Below are 18,056 nucleotides of genomic sequence, written 5' to 3' on the forward strand. Positions count from 1 at the left end.
GACCCCGTCTCTACTAAAAAATAGAAAGAAATTAGCTGGACAACTAAAAAATATATAGAAAAAATTAGCCAGGCATGGTGGCACATGCCTGTAGTCCCAGCTACTTGGGAGGCTGAGGCAGAAGGATTGCTTGAGCCCAGGAGTTTGAGGTTCCTGTGAGCTAGGCTGACGCCACAGCACTCTAGCCAAGGTGACAGAGCGGGACTCTGCCTCAAAAAAAAAAAAAAAAAAAGAATCAGAGATCTTACCCAATATCAAACTTGGCAAATATTTTCATAGATACAGTTATCACAAGACACTGGCAAAGTGTAGAGAAGTCCATGACTGCCAGAGCTGCTCCCAGGTTCTTTCTTGCCTCAATTAGGATGCACTCTGGCCCGTATTTCAACATATGAGGCCTCTAAGTGATGCATATGGAGTGTCACTTCCACAAAAGGAAGCTATTTCTGTCATGAAACATGTCCAGTTTATTCTCTGATAATTACACAGTTTATGTGATATTTTCTAGGGAGTCATGCCTACATACATTCCAGGTTTTTGTATAATGAGCCATCTAGACAGCCCAAGTCCATCCTGCTAAAGCATTTCATAAGTAAGGACTCCTGCAGTAGTAAATACCTTCAGTATGTTTACAGGTCTCTCATTAGCATGTTTCTAAGGTGATTTAATGTTCCTTGGGTGCTTAGAGAGAAGTCACCGTTCTCTCTCCTTCTTGGGCCAATAAGAGGAGAGAACAGATTGCAGGTCTGCTACTAGCCCTTTCCATTCCATCAGGGTTTTTGCTTCTTTGCTTTTGTCTTTTTGTCTCCTTTCACTGATGCTGAAAGTCTAGCACCTAAGTACATTAATGTTTTGTTATTTTATCCTAATAAATATAGTTTCAAAATAATAATGGCAACCTTAACACTAACCATGGGACCATAGAATGCAGTCTAAGATTCCTTTATAGTTCTTTTTTATCCTTAGTATATATTTTATTAGGGATTTATAATAATACAGTATTTTAAAATCACTTGAATAATCCTCTGCGTGGTTATACCAACAACTTTATAAACATTTATTAATAGATTCATTTGTTTCCCTTTTTTTTAGTTTTGCAGCAGTGATTTGGACTTGTTTTTAATTTCTTCTTAATACATGAAAAGGCTTATGTACTTACACATATATAACATAAATTCCATATGTATGGCTTTGTGTGTGTGCAGTTCCAGCTACATTAGAACTGGGATATATAACAATTATCTTGAAACTTGCTCCTTTTGTCAGCCTCTCATTCATACTGCTGCCATATTAACCTTTCTGAAACCCAGATTTGACCCTGTAACTCCCCTGTTTACAACCTTTCATTACCTCCCCATTTGCCTAGGAGATGAAGTACGCACTGCTTAGTGTGATTCATGGAGCTTTTGGTGTCTGGCCTGCAAGTGAGCTTCATCTCTCCCACAAGAAGCCTTTTTCAGCCATCCTAAACCCTTCACAGTTCTTCAAATAGACCATACATTTGGGCCTTTGTACAAATTCTCCCAGTGCTTAGAATGCCTTCCTCACTCCCTTGCCCAAACCTGTCTATCAAATGTCTACTCATCCTTAAAGATAAACTTGTATTTGTCCTTACTGAAGCAGTTCGCAAACCACCCAAGGGTAATTGAAATGTTTCCTGTATGTATTAATAAAAGCTTCCTATTTGGCCTCCCTCCTTTTGCTCTTACTTCTAATGTCAGTTCCCTAACAGAGGCCAGATTGATCCTGCTTCCTGCTCAGAAGTCTTCCACAGCTTCCTATCATACTCACAATCCAAACTTCTTACCTTTATCAAGTCCCTATGTGATCCCGCCCCTCCTGTCTCTGCAGCTTCCTCTTCTGCCAGTCCCCTTCACTCATATGACTCCAGCCACACTTGCCTTCTTGCTATTTCATGAACATTTCATGCTTATTCACAACTATGTGGGGGATCCCCAAGACCACATGCCCAGGCTCAGTGGTTCTCTAGGAAGACTCAAAGGACTCAGAGTGTATTCACAGTTATGATTTATTACAGTAAAAGACTACAAAGCAAAGTCTGAAAAGGCAAAGGAGCATGGGGTGAAATCTGGGGGAAATCAGATGTAAACTTCCAAGGGTTCTCTCTCAGGGGAGTCACACAGGAAGTGCTTAATTCCCCCAGCAACAAGTTACAGTGACACATGTGAAATGTTTTTTACCAGGGAAATTCAGTAGAGAACTGGGGTGTTTATTGGGGGCTGGGTAAGTTGGCACCCTCTGCCTGGCACATACCAAAATTGCAGACTCCCAGAAGGGAAGCAGGTGTTCAGTGTAAACCATACTGTTTGTACAGCTTGGGTGAGCCACTCTTATCAGTTAGGATGGTGGGAATGCTCCAGAAATCTAAGTTTCCAGATGCCAGCCAAGGGCCAACTTTGTAAGCAGACCTTTTCAAGGTTAAAAGTTTAGGTCTGCTGTGTTAAACTCTTTTTTGCACAATCTACTCCCTTGGTCGTTGGCCAAGGCGTCTTTACAGCAAAGTTATCATCAATAAGACCCAGACAGTTGTGAGACCATCCTGCAGTATTAATTTCAGCTATGCCCTTTAGGAGGCCTATATTTAGCTAGTTAAAACAATTCCTGTTAATCATAATGGTCTGTCTTAGAAAGCCAGGTGGTTTCTGTATTAACCTTTCTTATCTTTTTACTTTTTTTTTCTTTTTTACCATGTTACCTTTGTGTTAACCTTTTTTATTTTAGCTTTTTTTCTTTTTTTAACCTGGCCTTAAGTTTCTGCATTATTAACCTTTTTATCAATTCAGGCACAGCATGACTGACAGTAAGTTGAAGCTGACCTAAAAGCTTTCCAGGGCTAAGGCAGTGTCTTGAGAGTCAAGGCACGAGTTCAGTCCCAGAGAGTACACATGATAACCCTGGAAACAAAGAGTTTGGAATTGTTGGGGCTTCTGAAGCAGGATGTACATTGGTCACACATTATTATGTGGCCCCCTAACATGGGCGGCTTGTCCTAGGGTTTCCAGTCCAGCCCAAATAATTTAGTCCAGTCCTTAGTTTCAAAGGTACTGCCAGTTGGTTTCAAATGGCTTTACTGTCAATCAGAGCTGTCATGAGTACGGACAGAATCTGGAGCTTTTCTATGTGGGAAGTGCAGGGGCTGTGGTCTCAAGTCAGCCCTCTCAGAGGGTCAACAGTGTAACTTCAAAGCACTCCCTCCCAATGGCTTGGAAAAACACAGAGTTTTCCTTTAGGAAGAGGTGAAAGGTTCCAGAAACAGTTTTGAAAAACAAAGATGATTAATGTCCTCCTCTCCCTTCCCTTGTGCCTCCCCAGATATCGGAGTTTTGGTTTATTTTCCTCAGTTGTTACAAATTCAGTATTTCCATTCAGATATCGTAATTTTACAGTTTTTCAATTATCCCCTACTCTCATCACCCAGACCTTTTGTCTGGAGGGGTTGTGTGCAAGAGAGACAAAACATCTTCACAAAAAAACAGTTTTATACAACTTAAACAGAAAGATATCATGTTCAGGATTTGGATAGGATGAAATCCTTCTTGCATTTTCAGAAATTTTCAAAATGGGTTTTCATAATCTCTCACCCTGCTCACCCTGATCATTTATCCAGTGAACAGCCTCGGAAAGATCAATCCCTTTCTGAGGATAGCTGCTCTTAATAATCAAATTGCACTGAGGCACATACAGCAGGAGAAAGGTGAAGGAAGCAGAGGCATGGAGACCATGCATTGTTGTGGACTGCAACTCATTGGGAAAGCCAGACATAGCAGTGAGATGTGCTCCAGATAGGTCAAGAATTGGATGACCTATCGACAGTGAATAGAGGGTCAGACTCTCTGTGATGTACCCTATCCCAGTTTGCAGCTTTTGGCAATAATCACAAGTTAAAAATGCTATCAGTCTCTGTGTCAAAAATATACAGCCAATCAGCAGCTAGATTTCAGGTGGTCTCATCAGTAAACAAGCCATTTCCACATTGTATGTGACTCAGACTGTCCAGGCAAGCATTTATGATTTTTTTACAGCTTAGTGCTCGAGAGAGGTGTCCTAAATCCTGAATGTGCAAGGTTGCAGTCTGAGTTCTGTTCATGGAGCCTATGCCAGCTTTCAGTTCAGCCCAGCCCAGCTGAAAGCCTATACCCAACAGTGTTAGGTTTTAGCTTAGTATCATGTCCAGGCAATTAAGATCTGTGAATTCAGAATTCAAAAAAAGCCAGAGACTTTTCCTTGGCAGCAACAGAGGTGAGACAGTGCAGAGCTGGGAAGTCCAAGTGATAAGCAAGGCTTTTCTAAGCCCTTTTGTCTTGTCAGTCCTGCAGTCCAAATTGACCCACGCAAAAATATGCTCGTCAGGCTGGAAAATCATCAGACTTGAAGGGTAAAGACGTTTGCTTCCACAAGAGCTCATTAGCAGACTAAAACCTTCTTTTGAAAGCTCCATCTGTAGATCACTTCTTTTTTCTTATTGTCTGGCTTTTTCCAGAGGCTCCAAAAAGCAAAAATACACATCTTCCATGACAGAAACCATCAGTTACAGATGTTCTGTTTCCAATACCCAAAGTTTAAATTCCAACCCACCCACTGGCTACAAAAACCATGGGAGTTGTGTCCCATTAACACATTTCTTTTCTGCAACTTCTTATCAGGATAGTTCCTGGTATTTATAAAATTATAAGTATTTAACATATCATCTTTTACAATACACTCAGATGCAATAGCCACAAAAAACACTAAAAAAAACCTTTTTTTTTTTCCCTCACCGCAATTTATTCAACTGCCTAGCAGTAAATCCGGCATTTGCATTGTTAACATTACAGCTGCCCAGGAAGATCCAGGCTGGGATGCAGTGGAGGAAGGGAGGTGGGGGAGGCTACTGTAGCAGCAGCAGTTAGGCTGAAAGCAACCACTAGAGTATTATCTCCCCTCGGTTTTTTTTTTCTGGCTTATCTAAATTTTGCTACAGCCCTGAGACCAGATTTAACTCTCCCTCCTCTCTCACCCCTCAACCCCAAGAGCAATGCAAACTTTTAACATTTTGGCCTATCCTTGCAAATTTGAGGGCCCTTTCTCCTCCCATCTAGAGCAGAGAACAAAAACCAAAGGCCTCACCAGGGCTACACTGTTTTTTCCCCCCTCACTTCAGCCAGCAGGGGCAAAAGTAGCCAGGGGGTCCAGCAAGCCAACTCTCCTGGAGTTGGATCTCTCATTTTCAAATTCCATAGATAACTTACCTCTCACAACAGACAGCAGCTCTGCCATGGTTGACTCCATAACCACCTGGGCACCAAAGATACATCATATGCTGCCCCATATCCTTCCTCTTCCCAAACAGTGCTTTCACCATATTTCAGTGAGTCATGGTCATTCTAGCAAATCCCACTTCTAAAGCCAATTGTATCAAGGGTCCCCAAGACCATCGCCAGGTATGATAATTTTCTGGGAGGATTTGGCATATAATTATATTCACAGCTATGATTTATTATAGTAAAAGGCTGCGAAGCAAAATCAGCAGAGGAGCAAGGTGCATGGGGCAAAGTCTGAAGGAAACAAGGTTCAAGCTGCCAGGGGTCCTCTCCCAGAGGAGTAATACAGGATGGGCCTCATCCCCCCAGCAGTGAATCGTAACAACACGTGAAAAATGTCTACCAGGGAAGCTCGTTAGAGACCCAGTGCCTGGAGTTTTTACTGGGGACTCTCTGCCTAGCATTTATCAAAATTGTAGACTCCCAGAAGGAAAACAGATGTTGAGCATAAACCACGTGTTTGTACAGTTAAGGTTCAGTGAGTTGCTTTGATAAGTTAGAATGGTGGGAAGCCTCCTAAAATCTAAGTTCCCAGATACCAGCCGAGGGGCACATTACAAGCAGGCCTTTCAAAGGACAACAATCAGGCCTGCTGTGTTAACTATTTTCTGCACATCGTCTCAATAAACATTTGTTGAGAACAAATGAATAATTAAATGGCCATCAAGAGGGGAATGATTACATTGTGGTATTCCCTAGAGTACTCGGTAGTCATTTTAAAAGGAGCATTTTTTTTTTTTTTGAAAATAACAGAAAATCCATCAAATCGGTGTTTTCTATAGATAGGCAGAATCACAACTCTGTAAATAGGCAGTTCAGAACTTCTGCCATCAGAGACTCTAGCTTGCTTTCTGTCCTGTTCAGCCTCCTTAGTAAATAGGCTTCATGCTCATGTTTGTTCCACATGGTCAAACCTGGTGGTGGCTGCACTTCCAGGTCCGGAGTCCTCAGGAGGGAATTGTGTCTGCATCAGAAGGGCAGAAGCCTTCCCAGAAGACGCTAGTAGCACTCTGCCAAAACCTGGGGAAGGGGTTAGGAATTAATAGTGAGCCATTCTGCCCCATCTGCCACCTGGAAGAATGTCAGTGATACATTAAGTGAAAATTTCATATTGTAAAGTAACTCACTTAGTATGATCCTGTATTAGAGTTCTCCGGAGAAACAGAACCAAAGGCAGTCTGCTGGCAGAATTCCTTCTTCTAGGGGGTCAGTCTTTGTTCTATTTGGGCCCTCAGCTGATTGTATGAAGTCCACCCACATTATGGAGGATAATCTGCTTTACTCAGAATCCCCCAATTTAAATATTAATCTCATCTTCACAGAAATGTCCCGAATAATACTAGACCAAATATCCAGGCACTATGGCCCAGCCAGGTTGACACACAAAATTAACTATCATAGAACCTTTATGTGAAGAGAAGCCAATTTTAAAAATATGTTTACAGGCTGGGCGTGATGGCTCATGCCTGTAATCCTAGCACTCTGGGAGGCCGAGGCGGGTGGATCGCTCGAGGTCAGGAGTTCGAGACCAGCCTGAGCAAGAGTGAGACCCCGTCTCTACTAAAAATAGAAATAAATCATCTGGCCAACTAAAAATATATATACAAAAAATTAGCTGGGCATGGTGGCGCATGCCTGTAGTCCCAGCTACTCAGGAGGCTGAGACAGTGGGATCGCTTAAGCCCAGGAGTTTGAGGTTGCTGTGAGCTAGGCTGACGCCATGGCACTCACTCTAGCCCGGGCAACAGAGTGAGACTCTGTCTCAAAAAAAAAAAAAATATGTTTACAGGCCAGGCACCGTGGCTCATGCCTGTAATCCTAGCACTCTGGGAGGCTGAGGCGGGCGGATCGTTTGAGCTCGGGGGTTCGAGACCAGCCTGAGCAAGAGTGAGACCCCATCTCTGCTAAAAATAGAAAGAAATTAGCTGGACAACTAAAAATATATGTAGGAAAAATTAGGCGGGCATGGTGGCGCATGCCTATCGTCTCAGCTACTCGGGAGGCTGAGGCAGGAAGATCGCTTGAGCCCAGGAGTTTGACATTGCTGTGAGCTAGGCTGACACCACAGCACTCTAGCCCAGGCAGTAGAGTGAGATTCTGTCTCAAAAAAAAAAAAAAAAATATATATATATATATGCTTACACATGAAAAAGGTCCAAAACTTCTCCTCTACTAACAGTCATCTTTACCTGTTACTTCAAAATTAGCCTGACATGGTGGTGTGCACCTATAGTCCTAGCTACTTGGGTGCCTGAGGCAAGAGGATCGCTTGAACCAGGAGTTTGAAACCAGCCTGGGCAACATAGACTCTACAAAAAAATTTAAAAAATTAACCAGGTGTGGTGGCACACACCTATAGTCCTAGGTGCTTGAGAGGCTGAGGTGGGAGGATAGCTTGAGCCCAGGAGTTTGAGTTTGCAGTGAGCTAAAATGATGCCACTGCACTCTAACTTGGGCCACAAAGCAAGACCCTGTCTCAAACAAACAAAAAAAACCTGTGATTTTTCTTTAATTTTGTATATTCTCCTGTTGTTTGGATTGTCTTCTGTAATAAACACATTGTCCTTCTAGTATTAAAAAATAAAAAGAAAAATAGAATAAGTAGCATTTTGACCTATTTCAAATGGCACAGAAGGAACTGAGTTTAAACTTACTGTATCATTCTTAAAATCGGTTTCTGAAGTAAGCAAGTTGGTTGAGCAATAGAATGACGTTCCACTTCCTCATTGCTTACATGGTAATGGCAGGGAAGGAGCAATTCTTAACCTAGTAATCAAATTAAACAGAAAATAGGTGGTAAAGAAAACATAGGCAGTTGCCTGCAGCAGGTCCTGACTTTATTAAAAGGGTTTTTTTTTTTGGTTGTTGTTATTGTTTCTTTTGTTTTATTTGGTTTTACAAGAAATTATTTGTGCAAGGAAACTCCATGGATCCTTAGCCCCACCACGGCTTTTGAAACTCAACAATCTATACAGCTGTTGTTTAGAGAAACCTCACTGTTCTTAAGTAGTAGTTTTCATAAGCAAGTTTACTTTGGATGGTTTTTGACAGTGCCTGTTATCCGATTGTCATGAAGTTTATCACTTTATTCTGGGCACGTGGGCCAGTGCTTGTTTTCATTTCTACTTTAAAATGGTTAGTTGCTTATCACAGAGAGCGCTGAGCTTTGATGAACTCTGATCTTCTGTTTTGTTGATTCTCCATATGATTACGTCTTCTGAAAAATATGTTTTAATCTGTAAAGCAGTGCCTTCCTTAGTATAGTGTTTGTTTACGAAAGTAGTTTCTTAACTAAATTTAGTGGTTCTCAACTTTTGGTGAAAGCAGTCTGCTTGTAGCAAATCACATAACGCTGGTATTTTCCCCAAAAGATTACTATATCATATTCCCAGGCAATAGTAAAATACCCCTTTAGATGGCCTATACCATTTACTCTAAATCAAGTACTGTATAGTTTCCTTTAAATCCTCTAAACCAAGATGCTTTGTTCTTAGTACTTTGGGGGTCTTTTTTGGTTATGACTAGTTGGTTGATTGTGCTTTTATCTTGGTGTTTATTAAAATTGATGAACACTATGACAGTTATCTTAAAGTTGGTAGCTTTTTAACATTAAATAGTTTTTCAACTGTTTTGGACTACAGATATATTTGATTCCAATGCTACTTGGTACTCTATGTTTGGAAGTACAAGATTGCTTTAGATAAGCAGCATGATTAAATAGTTAATTTTCTTATTTAACAGAACACCCATCTAAACTTATACATATAATATTAGTCTTTAATGACACCATAAAAGTTCTTAAAATGAGAAATTTACAAAGCTAAATTTTTGGCATTTATCTGTATAGATTAAGAAGTTAACTTTTTGGCTTTTGTTTTGATTTTACAATTAAAAATGAGGGAAAGATGTGTTTGTATTCTCCAGACATTTAATTCAATATGTATAACAACATTCTAGCCACATTTACATTTTTCTCTTTTGGATTCTTTCCTTCCACATTCAAATATGCTGTAATATCTTATATATTGAAAACAAAGGTTGAGCACAGTGGCTTATACCTACAGTGCTGGCACTTTGGGAGGCCAAGGTGGGAGGATCACCTGAGCCCAAGAGTTCATGGTTGCATTGAGCTATGATGACACCATTGCACTCTAGCCTGGGCAGCAGAGTGAGACCCTGTCTCTAAAAAATAAAAACAAAAACAAAAACCACCAGTCTTCGAGTCCCCCTCCAGCTGCCATCCCACTTCTCTACTCCCCTTTATAGCATAATTCTTTGAAAGAGGTTTCTATAATCACTGATTTCACTTTCTCTCTTCCCATTCTCTAATCCAACTCCAGCAATGCTCAAGCCCCCTCCAGACAACTAAATCTCTTCTCCACCACTCACATCGTAATTGCTGAATACCTGGTCAGCTCTTGGTCCTCATCGTAATGACCCCCTCGCCACTATTTGTTCTTTTCTCTGAAGATATTTTCTTCACTTGACTGCTGGTTCATCTGTATCTGCCTGATCTTGAAACATGAGCTTACCTCGGACTCAGCCTTTTGATCCTCTTCCCTGTCTACACTACTCTGTAGTGACCTTTAATTCCTTCTGTTTATTATATCAGGTTTCAATTTAATGGCTGCACCATAGTTGATTTAACCAATCTCCTATCAGTAGAACTTTGGGTTCTTTTTGGTTTTGTGTTTTTAAAATTAGAATACTGTACAAGTATTCTTTTGCACATAATCTCTTTGTATATTTGTGGGAGCATTTCTATAAGTAAACATCTTAGAAGTGGAAAAGCTGGATCTAAAGATATGGACCTTTTAAATTCTAATAGATATTACTAAATGTCCCTCTTTAAGAGGTTGTACTAATTTATATTTCTGCCAACGGTATGAAAGTGTTTACCCATACTCTGGCCAGCACTGAATGTTTTCAGTTTGGTTTTTTTGTTTTTTTTTTTTGGTTTTTGGTTTTGAGTTTTGGGCTTTTTTTTTTTTTTTTTTACCTTTTCTGGCTTTCTTGAATGATTTTAATTGACTTTGCAAAAGCAGATTTCTACTCAATTAAATATAAAGCAGTCTGTTTATTATTATAATAAATTCTCATGTACCATAAATTAAATATCTTACTTTTGAGGTCTAAGTAGATCATGATATTATGTCATTATTAAAGAGCCAAATATGCTTCTTTATTTAGAAAATGTGTGAATTTTTACATGAAGCACAGAATTAACATATTTTCCCCTTTTAAGTGTCAGATTTGATTACTGGCTATCAATAATTTATTAATAAATTGTATAACTAGACAGCTTCACTACAAACTAGAGCAGTGATTACCTTCTTTTTAAAACTAGTACTGTTCTTGTGGAGGTTTTTAAAAGTATAGCTTTGAAATTAACTGAAATTAATGCTATTGTGAAGAATGTCTACTTGACATAAGGAAGCCCCTAACTTTTGGAAGATTTTAAAACAAGTTTTAAAGGTAGTAAAAGTTTCCATATTGTGATTTTTCTTGGAGAAGATAGCTGAGAGATACAAATTTTGTTTCTAGTAACTCACTAATAAACACATTATTTTAACAAGTTTCAGTTTTTGCTCAATTGATGAAGCAGGTGTATCCTGGAGTTTCTTCCTGCTTATTATGTTAGTGCTGAACCAGCAGTAGGTTAAAACCTTTTGTTGCTGAAACCTTTTGGTTCTCTTCAGTTTCTTTTCTATTGTACAGTTTCATTACATGGACGAGAATTCTTTCGTATGTTTGAAAAATATACACAAGAATGTATTTAGAAATATATTTTCTAAGTACTAGAAAGTTTAAGTTTTGGAGAAGTAGAATTCCTATGATAAGCTATTTGTTTTTAACACAAAGATGTCTGTTATCATAGAAAAATTAAATATTCTTTTAAATCATCATTTGCTATTTAATTTGAAATTCAGGTTTACAAACTGCAATTCTACAGACACTGTCTTTCTGAAGCACATTTGGATTTAGTAGCAGTGTACAGGGAATGCCCTTTTTAAATTCTGTAGTCAGAGTGATCCCTCTGTGTTGTTGTTGAAGGATACTTTGCCTATACATTGCATTAAAGATCATTTTCTTAAAACCTGGACAGATCCAAGGTGAAGAAGTTATTTGCCTCTGATCAGTGACTACCAGGATGATGAATAATGTTTACCTGGCAGTAAACCACTTGAAATTCATTTTGTCTTCCATAACTTGCTGAAAATATTTTTTTAAATTAGTATCTTAGGATGTATCCTTTTTTACACTGCAGAGAAAGAAGGGATACTTTCTATCCTTCAGAGCAGGAATGCCAGAATAATAATAGCAGATATCTTCTCTTGAATTCTTATTACCTAAAATGATAGGCACCATGATGAGTCCTTTACATGTTTTATCTTAGTCTTTGCAAGTAACCCTATGCAGTAAGGACTGTAATTCTTATTTGATGATAAGGAAGTTGTCTCCAAGTAATTTTATGTTAGTAAATGAGAAAAGAGATTAAATACCTTACTCAAAGAGCACAGCTAATAAGTGGTAACATTTGTATGAGGTGTTCTGACTCTAGAACCTAAACTCTGCATCACTGAACTCTGCTGTCCAATTAAATTCTCCATGTAAAAGCAACCAGTGGAAGTTGACATGTACTCATTATCTACTATGTGTGGCTCTAGGCTCAGTCCTGGACCTTTGGTCTTCTTGTATACTGCTCACACAGCATTCTAATATATGCCCTTAACTTCAAGTGTTATTTGTGTACTGGAGAATTTTCTCTTTAGTTACAACCAAAATGATGTCTAAGACATCATCACTTGTTTTTTTGTTTTTTTTTTTTAATAGCCACCTTAAATGTAGCAGTATCTACCCAATAACCTACTCCTTCTTTGGTGTTCTCTATGTTAATAAGGGCAACCATCTATCGACACCTGAAGCCCGATACCTGGGAGTCTTCCTTGACTCATCTCTCTTCTCATCCACACATCGAGAAAGTAGTACCATATCTACCTCCTAACCATCACTTAAGTACATCCATGTCTTTTATTCCATTGCCCTCTTCAGGCTAGCATTGCCTCTCTATTAGACTACTGTCACAACCTTTAAAGTAGTTGCCTTGCATTCAGCCTTACTTCTCTCCATTCTATTCTCCACTCTCTTAATAAAATATAAATATGAGCATGTCCCTCCTACTTAAAACTCTTCAGTTAGTTTCCATTGTTCTCAGGGTAAAAGTCCAAATTCCTTATTAAGACTTGCAAAGACCTAAGCCTGGCTTCCACATGCTTCATTAGCCTCCTCTCTTGTCTACTTTGCTGCTCATTTGATTCTTAACACATGCTGTTCCTTCTGTCTGCAATACCATCCCAGCCCAGAGGCTTTCATTTACTCCTACTCCTACACAGCCTTGAGGTTCAATTGAAACCTCAGTTCCTGATAGGAGAGGCTTTCTTTTCCATAACACCCATCACACTTTTGCTTACTGTCTCTCTTCCTCACTAGGCAGTAAGTTCTGTGTAGCAGAGACCTGTAATCAACCTCATTTCCAGCACCTAGCATAATTCCCAGCACCTAAGAGATACTCAGAAAGAATTTATAGAATAAATTAGAGATATGGTCCCTACTTAACAAGCTCAAAGTCCAGTGAGAGCTAGAGTATGGTAAAGCAATAACTTTAGTACATGTGATGAGTACTGTAATAAAATGCTGTAGGATCACAGAGCGGTACATGAGTGATTAGCTTTGCCTGGGGAAGCATTTTCCCTATATAACTTTATTTTATTGAGGAAATTGACTTATGGCTTTCAAAAAAGGAGAGTTGTGCTGAGCAGTGGAATTGATTCAGTTGCATTTTGCCTTATTTTTTGCTCACTAATTGGGCAAGGGGCAAGAGTTTGCAGCAGACTTTTTTTTTTGGAAACAGAGTCACACTCTGTTGCCCAGTCTGGATGCCGTGGTGCAATCATAGTTCACTATAACCTCAAACTCCTGGGCTCAAGTTATCCTTCTACTTTGGCCGCCCAAAATGCTGGGATTACAGGTATGAACCACTGTGCCTGGCCTCAGTAGACTTTTAACATTCTAAGGTTATAACTTGAGAACTTCAGAAAGTCTAAGCTAGGTATAGATGCTGAGTAGCCAGCTAGCCATGCTCACTAATCCTAATCAAAATCAGCCCTGGCCCTTTTTGTTCCTTATTATAAATCATGCATCATGTATCTTTGACATCAAATTCTGAAGTTGACAGTATTGAATCCATGGATATCAGAGCTGGTGTTCACATTTAGGTTTTTATTTCTCTTCGTTCCAGCTTTGACTGCCATCGACGGCACAGCACATGGGGAGCCCTGCCACTTCCCTTTTCTTTTCCTGGATAAGGAATATGATGAATGTACATCCGATGGGAGGGAAGATGGCAGACTGTGGTGTGCTACAACCTATGACTACAAGGCTGATGAAAAGTGGGGCTTTTGTGAAAGTAAGTATTGCTCAATAGCAGGCATGTCCACATTGCTGTATGGCTGGGGCAACATTTTAAAGGCCTTTTTCTAGCCATCCTTTTCCACGTTGGTCAGAAATGGCCAGTATTGATGATGTGGTTATAGCCTTAAAGAGTGGACTTAGAGCAAGAAGCATGTGGTATATTTATTTCCAGGCTGTCACTCAGGAAGCTTATCACACTGGTGTTTTATTTAGAGATGGTTTTCCATTGGTGTGCACAGGTTGTTTTGTAAACCCTTCAAGCAGGCTACTAAATTAATTAATGTAAAACACTTTTGGCAATAAAGGAAACAGACCATTAAGGTGAAGGCTAATAGTGATTAGAAAAAAATGATAATACATTCTTTAAATACTTTGAGTCAAATATACTGTAATAAGGTAACATTTTACAAATGTAGTATATTTAACCATCTTAAGTGTAAATGTCAGTGTAAAGGTGCTGGCTTCCATGGGCAAGCTATGTTTTCAGGAAAAATTTTCTAACTACAAAAGAACAACAGGAAATCTTGAATATACTCCGTTTAGTACCAAATAATATTTTCAAAATAATGGCTCTGATAGAATATTTGGGCATTCCTATAAGGTAATATCAAATATACTCCATGTTTGGATATTAGCCAGTATGACTGGGTACTCCAGTTTAATACATCAGATTTTTTTTATATTACAAGAAGAATTCACTTTTATAAATATTTTAATGAAATATTCTTATGTCTTTTGATGAGTTCTAGATTTCTATTAAAAATGCTCTGTTACAGTAGCAAAATAATTTTTGAGAAATCTATAACAATTTTGTGATTTTCAATGTTGTATCAGTGAGTATGAAAAAATTAGAGAACTTGGACATTAAATCAAGTTCTATATTTAATAAAAATCAGTTTTTTTACTAATTTGTATTATGTAATCAAATACTTTCTCCTTCTGACTATTGTTTTCTAATGTCCTGCTGTCCTTATTTTAGCTGACCTTGGCACATAATCTGAAATTTTCATAGAATCATATTGAAAAAGTTACCATAACTAACAGAAGAGTACTCTCTAAGAGCAGCTTAGTATTGCTTTCTCTAAAAGAAAGTGATTTCAATGAATTTTATATACTTTTTAAAAATAAGTCATCTTATGTCAGGTAATGGCCATACTTAAACCCAAAGTTTTTAGAGTCAAATTTGGAAATAGTGAAAGATTATTCACTGTGTGTGTATGACTTCCCCAAAGAAAGAATAAATACTGATGTTTAATAAGTAATTGATGTAGAATTAAAATATGCTTAAATGCGTCTTGACATTTGTTTTTAGCTGAAGAGGAAGCTGCTAAGAGACGGCAGATGCAGGAAGCAGAAATGATGTATCAGACTGGAATGAAAATTCTCAATGGAAGCAATAAGAAAACCCAAAAAAGAGAGTAGGTAGCACTGCTAAGTCCATTCTTCTCCCAAGATAGGTCATTACTGAGACAAATAGCCAAGTTCTTTTTTAAACTGTATTGCCAGAGACACAGAAGATTTCTCAAGTTCATTACAAGAAAATGAAATATGACTTATGGGCATTAGTGGCATTGCTTTTATCAAATTTTAGCTTAAGATAAAAAGGTTTTAAATATAGATCACAAGAATGAACGAGTAAAATGAAAGTAATTGACAAAAATTCTAATAGTTTCTAAGAATCAAAAATGTATATACTATTCAGAATTCAAAATCACATTAAAACAAACAAAATGAATTACTGTCAGATGTGTTGTTTATTTTTTGTTTTATAATTTTCAACTGGAATTTAGAAATTTTGCACTTGGAAAGAATATAAAACAAATGATTGTCTTCTAACATTTTATGTCCTTGTAATTTCAGCTGACTTTTGATACAGTCTGTGCAAAGATTTGAAAAGAAAATTGCAGTGATTATTACTGGATTATTTACTGGCCATCATTACATTGTAATTCTCTTATTGCAAATCTAGTTAACTTTTTTAATAGAAGTTTTTAGAATTACTATTAGTGTAATGAGACTATTCCAAGATATCAGGAGAAATGATATCTTATGTAAAAACAAACTAGGCTGTTTTCTACATATGTAAGTAACATGACTTAGTTGAAATAAGATATCAGAGGGATTCTATAACATAAGAAAATTATTTATGCTGCATTTTAGTAGATCTTGAAAAACTTCAAAGGCGGTTTCAATACTTTACTAATTATTGTAATTGCTTATATTTAAAGAGCATATCGATATCTTCAAAAGGCAGCAGGCATGAACCATACCAAGGCTCTGGAGAGAGTGTCATATGCTCTTTTGTTCGGTGATTACATGACACAGAATATCCAGGCGGCCAGAGAGATGTTTGAGAAACTGACTGAGGAAGGCTCTCCCAAGGGACAAACTGTAAGTGCACTCTCAATGCAGCAGCTCTCTGCACACAGCACTTGTCAATTTTAATAGCAGTTTACTCTCTATGCCATGACTTCTTTTAACAAGTAAGACTGGAGGACAAAATGTCTTTAAATATCAGTTTTGTGGCAGACCATTTTACCAATCTTCTTGGAGAGTTTTTCCTTAATCTAAGAACATTTATAGTCAATGAAGGCATTTTTGCAATTGCATCTTGCCACAATTACATTTGTACTTTCCCAAATTAGATCTGTAGCTAATGAAATGTGAAGGTAATTGTTTTTTATCTGAAATTACTCGCCATTGCCTTTTTTCCAAAGTTCACATGCTGCAGCTCTTGTTAATTTTGGTGGGATTTTTTTAGTATTTTATTACAGAAGTAGTATTATATCCATTATAGGAAACAAGAAACATAAACTAACAAAACTAAGAAAGCAAACATCACATATGTCCCACCGAGATATGAGCAGTGATAATGTATTAGTGCATGCATATCCTTCTAGACCTTTCTCTTTGTGTGTGAATATATATGAATTTTTTATTAAAATTAAATGCCACTGTCTACTGTTCTGTGTAACTTGCTCTTTTCCATTAACAACCTTTCTATTCTAGCACATTTTATTTTATATAATACCTACACTGTGTTTATATGGTGTTGAACCACAAAATTTCTTTATACCTGTTTTGTCCAAGCCAGTATCCAGTCCAGGACTATACTTATATTTGGTTGTTATTTCTAGCATAGCTCCTTATCATTGTTGTCTTTGTTAGGGATAGGGCCTATTTTCTGCAGAATATCTTACTTCTATTTGTTAGCTTCTTCATGATATCCTTTAGTTGTTTCTCCATCACCTATATTTTCTGTGGACAGGAAGTAATAGCTAAAGACTGATGAACTCAAGTAAAATATTTTTGACTAGACTACATTATAGGGGATGTTGTGTATTCCACATTGTATCACATCAGTTGATAACGTAATATCTAGGTGTTTCTCCATTGGTAATGCTAAGATTGACACCTGGATTTAGGAAGACATCACACTTATTCAACATGCCTTCAATAATTCAGGTTTATTCAAGCTATGGGATTTACATAAAGAGAAACAAAATTTCTAATCACAGAGAAAGTCTGTTTTCAGACTATTTAAACAGTAACAGGAATCATAACCATTGTTTTCTGTAGAACTGAATTCCTAATGACTCTGCAGCTCTTTCACATTCTCAGTTTTTGTTTATAAACAGATTATATCTTAATTGCTCCCCTTTGTTTTCAGGGCTTTTTCCTTTCTTTGAGTAAATCAGTCTATTTAAAATTTACACCTATATTCTTTATCTTCAGAGGCATTCTGCTCTAAAGAATGGTTTTACTTTATAAGTCATCATTCCCGTCTAATATTAGAACCTTACAATGCCATAGCACTTTACATTGCAAAGCACTGTCTCCGTGGAAATTAATTCTAGTTGATGCAATAGACAAAGCCCCCAAATCACAGTGGCTTAACACTACAAAGAGTCATTTCTTGCTCGTGCCAAGTTTGATGCAGCTCTGCTGTTTGCATCCCTCTCTTCTGAATGGTGATGCTGGGTCATGGGCTGCTTCCATCATGTGGCTGCACCATCTGGAACACAGAGCTCCAAGCCCTCATGAAGGGAGAAGAGAGAGCCAGAGAATTCTCTGGGATGTTTTTATGGGCAAGGCCTAAAAATGACTTATATCCCTTCCAGCCACATCCCAGGCATATGATCCTACTAACTACAAGGAAGACTAGGAATTGTAGATTTTCAGGAGCACTAGCAGTCTCTGCCACATTTGCCTTTGTAACTTTAGCTTGTACTTTCATGTCAGGGATAATCCACAGAAGACAAA

The 18,056-nt window shown here is 38.0% G+C and overlaps 1 protein-coding gene across 1 annotated transcript in view; it reads left to right on the forward strand.

Annotated features, from left to right (window-relative positions):
- The window catches only part of SEL1L (SEL1L adaptor subunit of ERAD E3 ubiquitin ligase), a 59,868-nt gene that overhangs the window by 14,477 nt on the left and 27,335 nt on the right, over nt 1-18,056 (forward strand). Inside the window, exons 4-6 of the mRNA XM_045562441.1 lie at nt 13,621-13,788; nt 15,106-15,211; nt 16,022-16,184. Coding sequence (XP_045418397.1) covers nt 13,621-13,788; nt 15,106-15,211; nt 16,022-16,184 — 437 coding nt within the window. The remainder of the gene's footprint in view (nt 1-13,620; nt 13,789-15,105; nt 15,212-16,021; nt 16,185-18,056) is intronic.

This window comes from Lemur catta, chromosome 1, assembly GCF_020740605.2.
Source record: "Lemur catta isolate mLemCat1 chromosome 1, mLemCat1.pri, whole genome shotgun sequence".
NCBI lineage: Eukaryota > Metazoa > Chordata > Mammalia > Primates > Lemuridae > Lemur > Lemur catta.